Raw genomic sequence first — 16394 nt, 5'->3', positions numbered from 1 at the left:
TTCCAGTATCGTCCTCCGGCGGCAGGAGCTCCTGGGGGAGTGGGGGAGGGGAGAGCAGACGAGCCTCCTATCTACGGCCCACCCACTCCGCGTTTCACGCGGGCTGGCCGTATGTCGCGGCCGGTCGTACCATATCAGGCGGGTTCCGCTTTCTAAGGGGTGTGCAGTATCGCCTGAATGTCCGCGGTGTATTTTGTATATATTCGCCAATAACGCGTCGTTTGATTTCAGACCTGCGGGAAACATCCGTACTCGTAACCTGATCCCATGGCCGAGGGGGACGACATCCTGCAGCAGATCTTGGGGGAGGACGAGTGGGAGACCATCCTTTTTTCCTTCAACATGGCCCCAGGAGATCAGGGCGATGCTCCGGCGTCGCCGCCGCACAAGAGGAAGGCAATAGAAGGGTCGGAGAGCTCTCCAAGGCGGAAGGTTGCCGACGGGACCGCGGTCCGCGATGGTCCGCCGAGGGGGAATGGCGGGTCGCCAATCCCCTCTCCGGTGGAACAGGAAGGGTCGGAGAGCCCTCCAAGGCGGAAGGTCGCCGACGGGACCGCGGCCCGCGATGGTCCGCCGAGGGGGAATGGCGGGTCGCCGATCCCCTCTCCGCTGGAACACCCAATGAGACCGTTGGATGATACGGGGCGGCCCTCCGGTCTCATAATCGGCGATTCTATTGTGCGGCATGCCGAATTTGCCACTAATGCCCGTAACTGGCGAGTGGCAGTATGGGTGCCGCCCGCTAACATCGGCAAGCATTGGGCAGGATGCCTGAGCAGCGGGGCATTGATCGACGTGGTTCGTGCATGGGCTAATACCAATGAAGTGTACCCGGCAGCCATAGCACTGTGGCTCGGGGGTAACGATATTTACCCCCGCAATGGACCACCCAGAGAAATGAGCCAGGAGCTGTGGTCGGCAGTGACCGCCCAGGTGTCAGAAGTGGCCACCATTGCACCCGTCATTCTTGTGGGTCCGACGCCGCGGCCCTCGCGGGATGGGTTGACTGCCGAGTGCGGGGCGGCCAAGTGGGAAACCACGGCTGCGTTCGACCTGGAGAGAAAAATGGTACGCTGGACCCGGGAGTTGAACGGCAACGTGTCGGTGACGTGTGTTGGGCGATGCCTGACCGAGCGTCGTCGCCGCGGGAGAGAGTCAGAGTACCTCCTGACAGCGGCCGCGGCCGCGAACTACTTCCAGTCCGACGGCATCCACCTGACTGCGGCCGGATATCGGAAGATAGCCGCACGGCTGCCGCCGTGGATGGCCCCGCGGCAGTGAGCGGGAGGGATATGTGTGCTGGATAGCGGAGTGGTGGCGCTGCTCCACCGCTGCAACGAGCACACTTGGTAACACGAACCTGAGGGCGTGTCGCGCGGCTGCGTGGTGATATGCGACTAATTACCTGAGCGGGCGGACGCCCAAGGGCGGCACTGTGTATATATTAGGCTCTGGCTGTCCCGGTCTGTGGCGAATTCGCTGGAGATTCGCCCCGGCGCGGTGTGAATTTGTGTTCGACGAACACAAATTGTATTGTATTGTGTTGTGTATCGTGATTGCTCGCCGCTGACCCGAGGGACACCGGAGTGCGGACTTGGTTTGCGTATCATCGTGACGCTCAGCCGGGCGTGGCGCCAGGCACCCGTGCTGCCATTTTCGCTATGATTTATTCGTAGATGTGTGCGGCGTGCGCGATTGTAGGTCTGCGCTTGAGGCTGAGGCCGGGGCGGGTGAGCAGGGTATGAGGTTGGTTTGTCGAGTGCTTACCGTGGCGTAGATCTGTTCGTCATTCATGTGATAGTGTGCCGCAGGGGAACGGTTGAGTGGTGTCACCCGGGTTGCCGTTACGTACAGATGTAGGTACTTTCCCTGTCAAGGGGGGAAGGGTGTAGAGGTTTGTAGCGGCCGGCAGCTGCTGCCACCTAGCGGCACGGCCCGGAAGTTGTCGGCGCGCGCCGGCGCGGCCGGCGCGGCAGGCAGTCGGCTGGCGGGCCGCGAGCCGAGAGGACGGGGACGCGGGGCTGCCGATGTGTGTGTACATAGTATTGTGTGAAAGTGAAAATACAGAAGAAACGTTACATTAAGGTGTATGGCCGCCGCGCGGGCAGTGTACGGCGCAGCCGCGTAGTTGTGACGTCACACGACGTCACGGACCGAGCGCGAGTAGCCGGCAGAATTCTAGAACTTGCGCGGCGCGAGACTGAGACAGCCTTGTATATATATATATATATATATATATATATATATATATATATATATATATATATATATATATATATATATATATATATATATATATATATATATATATATATTCGTGTATTTGGGCAGGATATTCTCATTTATACAGGTTTCGTTGAAGACCAAGGAGCATTGAGTTTTTGCAAGTTTCCGGTTAGTTCGTTCGATTGTTCGAATGAGTTTCTTGGTTTCAGAAGGTAAGTTAAAAATTAATTCTCCAAAGTTGCTCATCAATGTCAAGTTACTTGGTTACAAGTGACGTTTCGGTTTATTCCAGTAAACCATTTTCAAACATAACACATTCACGTATGACAAGTGTAAACATTTTCATCGGACATCATTTGAGAAATATGTTAAATGCAAATTATCACGTGAGTTTTGGCAGGGTCTTGCTACGGTAGTTGCGTCCCACATAAAGTACACTTCACATTCATCGAATAAATCAGGTCGATCAAAAGAATGTTACATCAGGCGAATACAAGCTGTCACGACATGAGTGCATCTTCCTCACTACATGTAAACGTCTTTACAGCCCTAGTGTAACGCAAGAGTTATGTTGTTTGTTGAGCTGTGGAGCGCGTTGTCTGATGAGTAATGCCTCTAGTATCCAGAGCCGTGTTCTGTTGTGTTGTGTTTTGATGATGGTCGTGTTTTCAGTCAGAAGCTTTCTAGTGATAGTTGTCTGGTGTGCTTGCGTCATGTGTTGTTTTGGTGCCCCGTCTCTAAGGTGCATAGTGAGACGCCTTGACAGTGATGTGGTTGTAGCGCCAATGTAGTTTATTTCACGAAGCCTACAATCTTCGTATGGACATGAAAATTCGTAAACTACATTGGTGCGTTTGAGCTTGTCTTTGTTGTCTTGCATGTTGTTTCGAATGAGAAGGCTGCTTGTTTTGCAGTTTTTGTAAAAGATGATGAGTTTCAGTTGGTCAGTGGCATTTGTACAGGTTATGTTTTCCGAGACAATTTCTTTGATGACTTTTTCGTCTACTTTGTACGAGGGAGACATGTGGTTACGATAATAAAGCGTAATGCTATTTCTGGAACGCTCTTTTGGGGTCATCTTTTGGTTTGTCTCTCTATCAAGATGCTGCTTAATTTCTTCGTCTACTTCCCTATTGGAAAAGCCATTGTTGACCAAGATTTGTTTCAGCCTTTCAAATTCCACGTGTAGCAGTTCCCAAGAGGAACAGTTTTTGACCGCTCTCTTGATGAAGGCTCTGATAACGCTTGTTTTGTATCTCGCTGGGCACTCACTTTTGCCATTGAGACATTTTCCAGAGTCTGTGGGTTTCCTGTATACTGATGATTCAAAGTTCATTCCTCTTACGTTAACCATGATATCTAGGAAAGGTAACTTGTTTTCAACACTAAGTTCGTAAGTAAACTTGAGCACTGAGCTTGTCTCCATTTTCTCTATAATATCTTTAAGGTGGTCTACGTCCCTAACATCAACAAAAATGTCGTCGACATATCTGCAGTATATATGTGGGCGAATGCTTTCGTCGCTGAGAACCTTGCTTTCGATCTCAGCCATATAAAAGTTTGCAAAAAGGGGTCCTAGTGGGGAGCCCATTGCTATGCCGTCCTTTTGACGGTACAGCTGTCCATCGGGTCCACGGAAGGGAGATTCAGTAGTGCATGCGATTAGCAGTTTTTCTAGAGTGATTTTAGAAAGTTTAAGGGGCGCAATGTTCGGATTGTTGTAAACTTTATCTAAGATAATGTTGATTGTTTCATTCACAGGGACGTTTGTGAAAAGGCTCTGTACGTCTATTGACGCTAAAATTCCATTTGGACGTTTGGTTCGTAAGATATCAACGAATTCATCAGTTGACTTGACACTATAGCCGGCTGGTAGGAATGGCTGAAGAAGATCGTTAAGCCGTTTCGCTAACATGTATGTTGGGGTCGGTACTTGAGAGATGATCGGTCGAAGGGGTTGGTTTGCTTTGTGTGTTTTGACCTTCCCGTATGCGTATCCTGGAGCGTACTCACCTACTATCTTTGTGAAATGGATAGCCCCAATGACAGCGTTTGCGCTTGTGATGATTCGATTCACTTTGGCTTTGAGTGTGTCGGTTGTATCTTTCGAGATCTTTTCAAATTTCGTAGTGTCGCCCAGTATTTCGTTCATCTTGTCCAAGTATTCATGTTTGTCCATGATGACATAAATGGCCGATTTGTCTGCTTTTTGTATCACAATTCTATCGTCTTCCCGAAGTTCCTTAGCCGCTTTGTGTAGCGATCTAGAGATGAGTTTGCTTCTACAGCGACTACGTACTTTAGAGCTTTCACCGACGAGGCGGTCTTTGAAGTTTTGGTCGACTTGTATTTTGTTTTCTTTTTGAAGCTTGAGCACATCTTGATACAAGACTTCAAGTTCGGCTTTCTTGTCGAGGGGGTCATATTTACTTTGGTAATGGCAGTTCACACCAAGGTTAAGAATCTGTTTTTGTTCTTCGGTAAGTTCGATCGATGATAAGTTGATGTAGCCATCTGTTGATTCAGGTACGCTTATTTTCCCTTCGTAAAGGTATGATAGTTTCTTTACTATCTTTATCTTGTTGCTATGTTCAGCATTATGATAATTCGCTTCAAGTTCCTTTTCTATTTGTTTTCTTGTTGAGTCATCGATGTGGCATTGCTGAAGCTTTCCATGGAGTTTGCTTTCCAAATTACACGTGGAATTTGAAAGGCTGAAACAAATCTTGGTCAACAATGGCTTTTCCAATAGGGAAGTAGACGAAGAAATTAAGCAGCATCTTGATAGAGAGACAAACCAAAAGATGACCCCAAAAGAGCGTTCCAGAAATAGCATTACGCTTTATTATCGTAACCACATGTCTCCCTCGTACAAAGTAGACGAAAAAGTCATCAAAGAAATTGTCTCGGAAAACATAACCTGTACAAATGCCACTGACCAACTGAAACTCATCATCTTTTACAAAAACTGCAAAACAAGCAGCCTTCTCATTCGAAACAACATGCAAGACAACAAAGACAAGCTCAAACGCACCAATGTAGTTTACGAATTTTCATGTCCATACGAAGATTGTAGGCTTCGTGAAATAAACTACATTGGCGCTACAACCACATCACTGTCAAGGCGTCTCACTATGCACCTTAGAGACGGGGCACCAAAACAACACATGACGCAAGCACACCAGACAACTATCACTAGAAAGCTTCTGACTGAAAACACGACCATCATCAAAACACAACACAACAGAACACGGCTCTGGATACTAGAGGCATTACTCATCAGACAACGCGCTCCACAGCTCAACAAACAACATAACTCTTGCGTTACACTAGGGCTGTAAAGACGTTTACATGTAGTGAGGAAGATGCACTCATGTCGTGACAGCTTGTATTCGCCTGATGTAACATTCTTTTGATCGACCTGATTTATTCGATGAATGTGAAGTGTACTTTATGTGGGACGCAACTACCGTAGCAAGACCCTGCCAAAACTCACGTGATAATTTGCATTTAACATATTTCTCAAATGATGTCCGATGAAAATGTTTACACTTGTCATACGTGAATGTGTTATGTTTGAAAATGGTTTACTGGAATAAACCGAAACGTCACTTGTAACCAAGTAACTTGACATTGATGAGCAACTTTGGAGAATTAATTTTTAACTTACCTTCTGAAACCAAGAAACTCATTCGAACAATCGAACGAACTAACCGGAAACTTGCAAAAACTCAATGCTCCTTGGTCTTCAACGAAACCTGTATAAATATATATATATATATATATATATATATATATATATATATATATATATATATATATATATATATATATATATATATATATATATATATATATATATATATATATATATATATATATATATGTATATATATATATATATATATATATATATATATATATATATATATATATATATATATATATATATATATATATATATATATATATATATATGTATATATATATGTATATATATATATATATGTTTACATATATATATATATATGTAAATGTATAGGGCTGTAGAATACAGTTGGCTCAGATAACTCGGTGTGTGCAGGTCAGAGAGAGAACCAGCGGTCGGCCCGGAACGACCAGACAGAACAGCTACTGCCCCGGGTCAGGTCACTCTAACGGGTCGGTACGAGGCTACTGACCCGGGCCACTGTACCGGGTCGGTGCGAGGCTACTGACCCGGGTCAGGCCGTCTCTGGGTGCGGCACTGACCTGCGTCGGCGCGGGAGCAGCTGAGCTGACACTCGGTGACCGACCGGTAGATGACGTCCACGCCGCACGAGTCGCACGGCTCCGGGTGGCACGCCTGGCTCCGCTCGTCGCAGTAGAACTCTGCCGCCCTGTGGGCCGCCGCAGGTCAGCGAGGGTCACCGGGATCAGAGGAGGCAGAAGTGCAAACGTCACGGCATGTAGACAATGATGTCATAATAAAATGTTTTACCGAGTCTATTTGACTGCAAAAAAATGAGCAGCTCACTGGTCTTCACACGGCTCACGCCTTGTATGGTCTGCAATTAAAGTGACTCGCGTCTCTCCAAACCTTTATACTTCGTACCCACCGAGTCGATTTTTACCTGTCTCAACCCTATACTAGCGTGCACCCGTTGATCCAATTTAGTGCCGGCTGAATAAAATGCATTGACGCCAGCTGCTATCGCCCCTCGATCTGGCGCCTCATCATGTGCCCACCCCGACCTCACCCCACCCCACCCCGACACCCCCGCTCCGGGTCAGGGCCGCGTGATGCCAAGGTAATAAATACAGCCGACCCATCCGGCTATTGTGAACAACACACTGCTCTCACGACAGTCACCACCCACTGTTATTTTCAACACGAACGCTTGCTAACGTTTGCCTGTCAACATTGCATTTTGTTCGTGTGCACGCAGTGTAAAGGTGGTAAAGCACATATAATTACAGATCATATACCGATAATTTTGCTATCAGGCCAACGCTTAGGTCACTTGAGGTCACCAAAGGTAAAAAACTATGGCGTAAGGTTTTCACGTTTTTGACAAATTGTCATGTGAATTTAGCGTTTAACGTGAACCAAAAGAGCTAAAACGTAGCGGAAAAGCGCAATCGATAGCCTTTTCGAAACCTTTTCGCTAATATTTGCACAGATTGACATCAGGTCAACTGTTTGGCCCGCTACCCCTCTACCGCTACCGCTACCTGTAATGTAATCCGAAACAATATTTGCCCTGCAACAACTTTTGACTCATTCTCAATCAATATGTTGCATTTATTTTCCCACCACCGTTTGTCTCCTCAAGACGCGTCTTATTTGACCTTGGAAAAGTTTACCTTGATAATTTGACCTAAGTTCGAGGTCATCACCTGACCTAAACATTTCACTTGCATACCAAGATCCGTATTTTTAGTTATACACATTCCAGGTGCCTTCATCGCTCTACCATGTTTCCATCCAAACTGATTGGTCAAAAACTTCTGGTGATCTTTCATGATCGAGTATGACATTTCGAGTGACACTGGCTGTGCTACATCCTGTTTATGGCATACCTGTGGGAAGAGATATTATGGTTCTAAAACTATCTTGCGTTTTTGACGTGTTTGTTCAGTGCAGCTCAGAAGGGGCGTGAAAACTCCCCCCCCCCTCCACACACACACACGCATACGGGCACGCCACGATGTGTGGTGATCGGAACACCGCCCTGGGGAAGCTTGATACGGTATATACCTTCAAACAGCTCTCAAAATTAACCATTACCTCTACCATCAACTAAACTGGCCATGTGCTGCCTTCCATTCTGTTACGAATAACAGCCGTCAGTTTTATGGCCAGCTTTCCCTGCAGGGTTCAGTACGTCTCATTAGCAAATGTGTTCACTGGGATCCATAGTCGCCACTTGCACGGCCGTCCGCCGGTATATTGTCTTCACTGCGCGGCTCGTTAAGGTGCGGGCCGGGCCGCGGAATTGTCTGCTGTATCGAGCGGCCGTCACCGAACCCTGCTGCGCACCTGGCACCGGCCCTCGTTCAAAACACCGTCCGGCCTTGGAGCCGCGCCCGAGACGTCCAGAACTTATCGAATAGCCGGACAGCCTGGGGCGATATAGGTCAGCTCACTACAGCAGCGGGCTCGGTAACAAAGGCCAGCGTGGCGGGGATGATAGACGGGCGTCTGAATCCGTGGAGCCTTTTATGCCTGACCTTTGACTTTGACCCGATTTCCTTGCTAAAACAGGGAATTGTATGATCGTGTATCATGGTGCATCATTTTGTCATTTTGTAGTTTGACAAGATCTTAATTCTCAGGAAGTGTTCACAAAAATATGCGCCCAATCATATAGATTCTCCTTCCCGCTGAGCTGATACAATCACCATGCAACTGCTTTTACGTGTACCTACCTATCTCCCACAGTAGCGATGTTGGTCACCACACCATGTATGTATTCAGTCCAGATTCAACCCACATTCAGTCCACTATTTCAGATTCGGGATACCTCGGTTCGACTTGAAACTCGCACACACAGAGCCCTTGTGTTAGGAAATGCGTGGCCTAAACTATTCGGTGGTTCCCCAAGTCGTTTGAACTAACATCACATTTACCTCTTAAGGTCAACCCGTGACCCAAGTAAGGTCCGGACCAGTTGGCAAAACTAGCACAGCATGTCTTTAATAAACGAGTAAAAAAAAGATTGCGATCCAAAGCACATCTTTCGATAGCCCATAGACCGAAATAACTTATGAAAACACTTCTGAACAAGATACGTTTGACCTGGGCAGCGCAAGATGTACCTACCTAATCGACGCACTATAAATCGACGCACGGCCCCAGATGCAACCGAAATTCGGCCGACATAGCAGGGCCCTTCCGCATAGAATACGTGGCCCAAACCAGTCTGTGACTTTCCTTGGCCATTTTGTTTATGTAGAGATGAGATAGTTCAGCAAGAGTCACGACCCTTATTTGCTCCGGAGAGTGTGGCTCACCAGTGGAGCTATAGAGCTCAAAACATGCCACCAAATGAATCAACGCGACTTGAAGCTATTTCCCATTGTCTGATCCGACTCCCACCAACTCACTTCAGCCACTAATCCAGGTCAGGGAATAAAGTGATTCGAATTTTTAACAATTAATGCTACCCAGTACCCAGGTCAAAAAAGGTCACATATTGGCCTGCTGATTTTAGAGAAAGTTTATAACTGTCTATGGGCTTTGAACAAATGCAACTTGGATCGTAATTATTCCTACTTGTAGGTTCAAAAGCTGTTGCACAAATGTTTTTGTGACCTGACCCGTACGTACATGATGTTTAGGTCATAAGGGGACCTTTAGATGTTAACCCGGCACCGCCTGGGCTATTTCCGTACCCACGACAGCCTGGGGGGGGGTCGGATCCGACCCCCCCTGTTATCTCGAGAACCAATGGTCGTATCGAGCCCCGCGAGGCGGCGTTCGAAAGGTCTCTACGAGACCTTCCCAAAGCACTCTTAAGATTTTAAGATTGAGGTCAACTTTCGGGTCAAGGTCAGGTCAAAGGTCAAATTCAGGGGTTTTGCATGAATCGGCTTACGGACAGCGGAATCGATAGCTGCTGCTCGAAACTCACCAAAAATGACCTCAAAGGCCTAGTGAAGGTACCATGTGCGTATAGGGGTCATACTAAGTACAGGTCAAGGTCAGGTCAGGTCACGAAAGGTCACGGTTTTCACTTTCTGCTACGTGGGCGTGCGACACATGTTTTATGGCTTATTTTTCACGCCGAATCCGATGGTAATGGTTATATGTGACCCCAAGTCACTGTGCTGGTGATAAATGTGCATTGAAAGCATAAAAAATCGTAAATACTATACATAACTAAACGAGGGCTAAGAAAAAAAGTCAATTTTTCAACTTTTTATTTTTGACATAAAAATGCACTTTTCTAGACGAGCTTTGTCCCAGGAATCTAGTGGTGCCATTTGTTTTCACATGCGATGTTCAGAAGTGCCTCTAATTCACGAAAATGCTTATGACGTCACCATGCCCTATGCATGTTGGAGCTATTTTTTACAATTTGGGGGTCAAAAATCAAGATAGAAAGTTGAAATTTGGGGCATCTAATGTTCTAATAGAGCTCTACAACATATATTCCGGTTTTTTGGAAATTCCCAAAATTTTGGATTTTATTAGCTGTTTTCCAAAAAATATAGCTTTTTGAATTTTTAGGGGTGAAAAACGCATTTTATGGAAAATCCGAGATAGCCATTTTAAAGAACTCGTTGAGCTGCGTCTTTTGATGTCCTTAATTTGCAATTTGCTTCAAACCCTGATTTTTGGCGATTTTTTAAACTTTTACCACTTTTTGACCAAAAACGCCATGTAGTTACATCACTAAAATCGATATATCTAAAAAAAAAAATATAAATTTTTTCCTAAAAATTGCACAGGAGACGTCAAATTGATGGGGGAGAAGGTATGCCAAGTTTCAAGTAGATAACGAAAGGGGTTCATGAGACATTTATGGGCCTCCTGACAGGTATGGTTGCGGTTGGTGGCAGGCCGTAGCCAGGCGAAGTCAGCGAGGGGACCGGCCGTGCGCGGCTTTGTGCGCACGTTAAACTTTGGACTCTAAATTCTGCCATAGAATCGGAATTGCGCGATCGGAGGGTAGAGGGCAGGGTCATCGCAACAAGCTTCGCTTAGCGGTGGCTCTGTCCTTGTGAATCCTTCCCATCAAAAGGTTCGGACTAAATTTAAAAAAAGTTATTCAAGAAAAACGGAGGGGGGGGGGGTCGGATCCGACCCCCCCCCCCCAGGCGGTCGCGGGTTAATTTGATAATGAATGAGTAGCTTCAGTTCATGGCAAGTCTTTTGGTGGAAATTTCAGCGATCTAGTTTCTTTGAGTGGGTCACAAACGTCTGTGCAAATTGGTGGTCCCTTGGTTATCTTTGTTAACCGTTCCAGGCTCTACTATGCGTTTCAGACCCTGTGGAACAGTCCTTTTCGGCTATTTCTCGTTGTATATGCGTCTGATTTTAACCAAATTTTGGCATTGGCAGTTTGAGATCCCTACCTAATTTTTATCAATATGGTCTATTAACAAAAAAGGAAAAATAAAGGCACTTGTCATTGACTGATAATGTTAAAGTCGTCAGCACCCTGCTTAGAGGCTGGCACAGGCTGGGCGCTGTCTCCCCTCTGATTGGTCGTGACGCTAGCACACTGCGGCTTGGCTCCGCCCACTTGCGGTCCAGCCTCGGGTCATGTCGGCGGCAGTCGCAGTCTGGCCGGCCGGCGTGCGGGCCGCGCGCGCAGCGCAGCGGTGTGCAGCACTTGTTTGCACGTCATGAACTTTTAATAAGTTGTCCTACGACAAATAAAGACGGAGGAAGAAAGAAAAAGGAAGAGGTGACAAAGTGACAATGAGAGAGACTAACGGTAGACGGTGGCTAGTGGACAGCAAACAATAAGCATAAACGCTAGAGCAGAGACAGGAGACAAAGACGGTAGACGAAAGACAGAGATAAAGATGGTAGACCAGAGACAAGTGACGGGGATAGAGATTATAGACGATAGACTGACAAGGGGGAGTGATGGATGGGAGATCATCAACTCTCGATATTACATATATCTACATTTTCAGATTGAGTCATAGATACTATATTTGCCTGTTTTATCGTTTTTCGGTCCTAAGATCTATCAACAATGTCCTTAAAGTATTGTGGAAATATTATGGAAAAATTGAATATTTTTACCCCAAAAAATAATTAAATTTCATTCTTTAACCCGCGCGGGGCTGGGGGGGGGGTAAATTTTACCCCCCCTCGCGAATTTTTGCGATATCTCAAAAACGGCGGCGCGCAGCGCCGCCAAACTTTCAGTACCTTTTCTTACATCAATTTGACACGTTCCCTGAAAATGTGAGCGAAATCCGTCGGAAAATTTTTGAGAAATTGATGTTTTAGTGACGTCATGTTCGCCATTTTCGCCTCAAAAACGGCAAAAGTTCAAACGCCGCTAACATCTTCATTTTTAAAGGAATCAAGACGTAACAAAAAAGGTTATACGTAATTGTACTTTGTCTATCAAATGGCTATCTCGGTTTTTTGACAATTTTGTATTTTGGCCTAATTTTTTTCAAAAAACTGACTTTTTTGGGAAAATCATTATAAAATCCAAAATTTTAAGTCTATCGAAAAAAACGGAATATATGTCAGAGAACTGGTCTATGTGCACCTACATACCAAGTTTTAGAAGAATCGGTTCAAAAATGTGGGAGTTATTCAAAATTTTATGACGTCACGACACACAAATTTTTTGAAAAATGACTTTTTTGGAAGTTCTAGACCTCGTACGGAAACAAAAATAGCACCATTCGATTCGCCGTGAAAAACTGCATCACATAGACACCTTTTTAGGCCTTAACAACCAACTTCAAAATTTGACCTCACTTGACCTGACCTTGACCTGACCTCGACCTGAAATTCATCCAGAGGTGGTCCATATCACTTATTGAGTGTGCCTATTGAATTCTATGAGTAAAATGACCCATAAAACATGTGTCGCACATGCTCTTTTCTATATTTTGTTTTTTGGTGACCTGACCTGACCTGACCTGACCTTGACCTTGACCTCTGAATGATATTGTATGCAACGAATATTGTCTTGGTAGCCTAAGAACACGTTTTGGGCGATCAGTCTCAGTCCATGACTCCATTCTTCGGCAACTACGGTGCAAGGCCGATACTGTAGAAACTTGCAATTTGTACCCTTGACCTGACCTTGACCTTGACCTCAAACTTTAAATTAAGTACATGTTTTTAGTAGTTCGTGATGAGAGCTTTCGATTGGCGTTTGAATTTTCCAAATCGGACCATTAGTTCGGGAGATAACAGGGGGGGGGGGGTAAAATTTACCCCCCCAGCCCCGCGCGTTCGGCTGGAGACCCCAGCCCCGCGCGGGTTAAAATAAATAAAAACGAAATGCAACTTGCAAGTACGGTACGTTTGTGGATATCCTCAATTAAATAAGGCCATTAAATGTCACATAAGTACCTAAACACAATCCAGCAGATTCTGTCTCGTTACTCCTTAAATGCATCAGAGCCTGTAGGATGCAGGACAGCGGAGAAGCTCGCTATAAATTATTGAAGACAATTTTTTTTTGTAGGGAATAACATTCTGGAGCTTAATCTGTAGTTTGAAGGGGTGCTTATCGTTTTATACATACATCGATCTGCATTGCATTGCATTCTTCATCCTTTTCTCTCCGCGCGAGATACGATATATATTCACGCAAGGATACCTGCGTTAGCGCGCGTCTTGTTCCAGTCCGCCAGAGCTCCGCACCGCCCTGACCCCGAGCGGCGAATGACCGGTCTCGGTGTCGCGGCGCAGTGGGCGGAGCTTAGCTGCGGCCCAACAGCTGACGCTGCTACGCCGTGCTAGCCTCTACCACGGCGCAGAGTTTTCCGATCAATTTTTACCTTTACAAGTCAATGACAAGTGCCTTTCATTTTGACATTTTGTTATAAGACCATATAAGTAAAAATTAGGCAGGCCCTTGAAACTCATGTGTCAAAGTTTGGTTGAAATCAAGCATATAGGTAACGAGAAAGAGCCAAAAAGGACTGTTCCAGAGGGTCTGAAATGCGTAGTAGGTCACCAGAGGTCACCAAAGGACAAATTTATCCGATGTCCATGCCAAATGGTAAGAATTTTCAACAAACCGGCGTATAACTGAGAAACCAATAGGGTAAGGTGCCTAATTAGCGACCCTTTCCGATTTGCGACCTACCTCCCTACAGAAGAACTGGCAGCAGAAAACGGGGTAAAAACATCGTCAAAAGGTCAGCCATACTTTGGTCATCAAATTAAATTGTTTTACGGTTGTCGATGTTTTTGGTGGGACGTTTCAGGTGATTTTAAATAAAATTGACGAGCTTCTTATCCAAAACGTGTGTGTTTGGGCCCTCTCTGATGAAAAGCGATGCACATTAGGATGATGCACCTTTTTTATTCTGAATCGACATTCCTTTTTCAATTGATTGCCGTTTTCCCATAGTGAATCGTTTAACTGTGCACAGTATGGCGGTTAAAAATGTGTCGCAACTCATATTTCCTATTTGCGCCTGACATGGTCGCAAATAGCTCAAGAAGGGAAAGAAAGGGGAAAAGAGAGAAATGAAAATGAGGTGTTGCTGAAGATTGCAATGTGTGGCAGGGCATGTCAAATGTCGTCACCGACTGCAGGGGTGCCGAATTCAGCGCGGACCTCGAATATCATACGAGATAGCCCGCAAAATTTGGGTTTCCGCCTTCTTTTCGCCTTCGGTGCATCATGTGATCAGTTTTTACTTACGTAAATGTGTTGGATAAACGTTCCTGTTCGAGTGATTGAGTGCTTTGCGTATAGGTTACATTTTTGAAATCATATTTCATCTTTTCAGGCGTCGAATTTTTTGCCATTTTTAATATGGGGAAACCCATAGACTTATTAGCGACCCTCCCCGGTCGCTAATCGGGAAGAGTTCCCTATTAGCGTTTTTTGCAATGGTTTGCCAAAATGCTCACTACAAATAAGTTAGTGAATATTGGGGCAGAAAATGACTATATTTTAATAGAAAAAGGAACGATCTCTCCGAAAATCAAGCCAGTAATACAGTGGCACCCACAGAGCGTGAGCAGTGACGGTTCAAATTAAGGGGGTCGCTAATTAGGCACCTTACTAGTGCCCCGGAAAAGCGCATTTGATAGCCCTGTTGACGCTTTGTCCGACTTATTCTCTCAGATTTGACCTAAGGTCAACGGGTTTGCCTCCAGGGCCTCGTTTCATAAAGCGAGTCCGTAACTTATGCCGGTTTTTAGTCTTGTATTGCAAGTGCATGCAATGCGATAAATTTATTTCCCCTTCTCCCTTCTGTTCTTGCTTGCAAGATAAATAAATTCAACGATTCAAACTAACGTCATCGCTTCACATGCACTTGCAATACAAGACCAAAAACCGACGTAAGTTACAGACTCGCTTTATGAAACGAGGCCCAGGTGGGAAAATCTGACAAAATAGGTCATTTTTGTGGAAACGGTTCCTTTGCAGTAACTTTTGACTCAAACCTTGCACGAGCTCACTTTTACCGGCATACCTAGTGTTCCTCTCGTCAAGACGCGTAGAATGAGTTACGTTTTAGCCTTGTCATATCAAATTGAGCATTTGACCTCAGGTCAATGTCATGACCTGAGGCAAAGGTCGTGCTGCATATCAGTCGATGCGTATCGTCGAGCTGAACAAAGCTAAGGCGTTTTCATCGCTATAGAGCTTTTGGCGAAAAAGGTTTGCATACCTTTCGTGACCTGTGATGACCTCAGGAACATAACCAGAGGTCACGGGTGCCATTTTGCGATTCAGTGTGTCATATTCAGTTTGTACCTTAGCGTTTAAAAATAGTTAAAATGACTTTCGTCCAAAAGAGGCGCCTTTCAATTTTTTCCCCATTGACTTGTATCGGAGAGGTTACAAAATTGACCTGACCTTAGGTCACCGATATCTAAATTCTGAAATACGCAGTTATTTTGCCTGCATGAAGGTTCATACGTCGCACGACACTCACCTGACGGCGTGTCTGGAGATGATCAGTGCCGTCACCAGGGCAGCTGCGACGGCGGCGGTGGCGGGGGCCATCACTGCGCTCCTCTCTGTCCGTACCGTACCGTCCGTACTCCGTCCCGTACCGTCCCGTACTGCGGCGACTGTCGGCGGCGACGCGGCGCCGCGCACTGAGCCGCGCCGGCCGCCGGCGGCGGTTTTACCCGCCGGCACACACCAGTGACCGCCGAATAGTCGAGGGTGCCGACGGCAGGGGCGGCGCGGTGGCGCACCTTTCACCCCCCCCCCCCCTCCTCCGCGGAGTATTTAGGAACTACCTACCGGATGTGCTCGACAGCTACATGTAGCTAAAACGCCTGATTTTTACATATCCTATGTGAGATTAACTACCACTACGAGTAGAACGTTTCAAGCAGTTCATGCTAATTTATTCGAAACTTTAGGTATGTTCCGACCTAGGGATCAATGATCATTTATTTTCGATATAGGGATCAAAAACAAATGGGAAAGCTATATAATTTATGAATATCATATCAAATATTAACATGTCATAGAAAGCTATGATAGTTTCCATAT

General features: G+C 45.8%; 1 protein-coding gene across 1 annotated transcript in view; it reads right to left on the bottom strand.

Annotated features, from left to right (window-relative positions):
* Window positions 1-15945, bottom strand: part of LOC122370212 (papilin-like) — a 49811-nt gene extending 33866 nt beyond the window's left edge. The window contains exons 1-2 of the mRNA XM_043345627.1: window positions 15823-15945; window positions 6478-6605 (exon numbers count right to left, since the gene is read on the bottom strand). Of these exons, the coding sequence (XP_043201562.1) occupies window positions 6478-6605; window positions 15823-15893 (199 nt within the window). The 5' untranslated portion in view covers window positions 15894-15945. The remainder of the gene's footprint in view (window positions 1-6477; window positions 6606-15822) is intronic.
* Window positions 15946-16394: the final 449 nt, after the last annotated feature.

Source organism: Amphibalanus amphitrite, unplaced genomic scaffold, assembly GCF_019059575.1.
Source record: "Amphibalanus amphitrite isolate SeventyFive unplaced genomic scaffold, NRLGWU_Aamphi_draft 001109F_arrow, whole genome shotgun sequence".
Lineage (NCBI taxonomy): Eukaryota > Metazoa > Arthropoda > Thecostraca > Balanomorpha > Balanidae > Amphibalanus > Amphibalanus amphitrite.
This window is presented reverse-complemented; position numbering and strand designations above follow the sequence as displayed.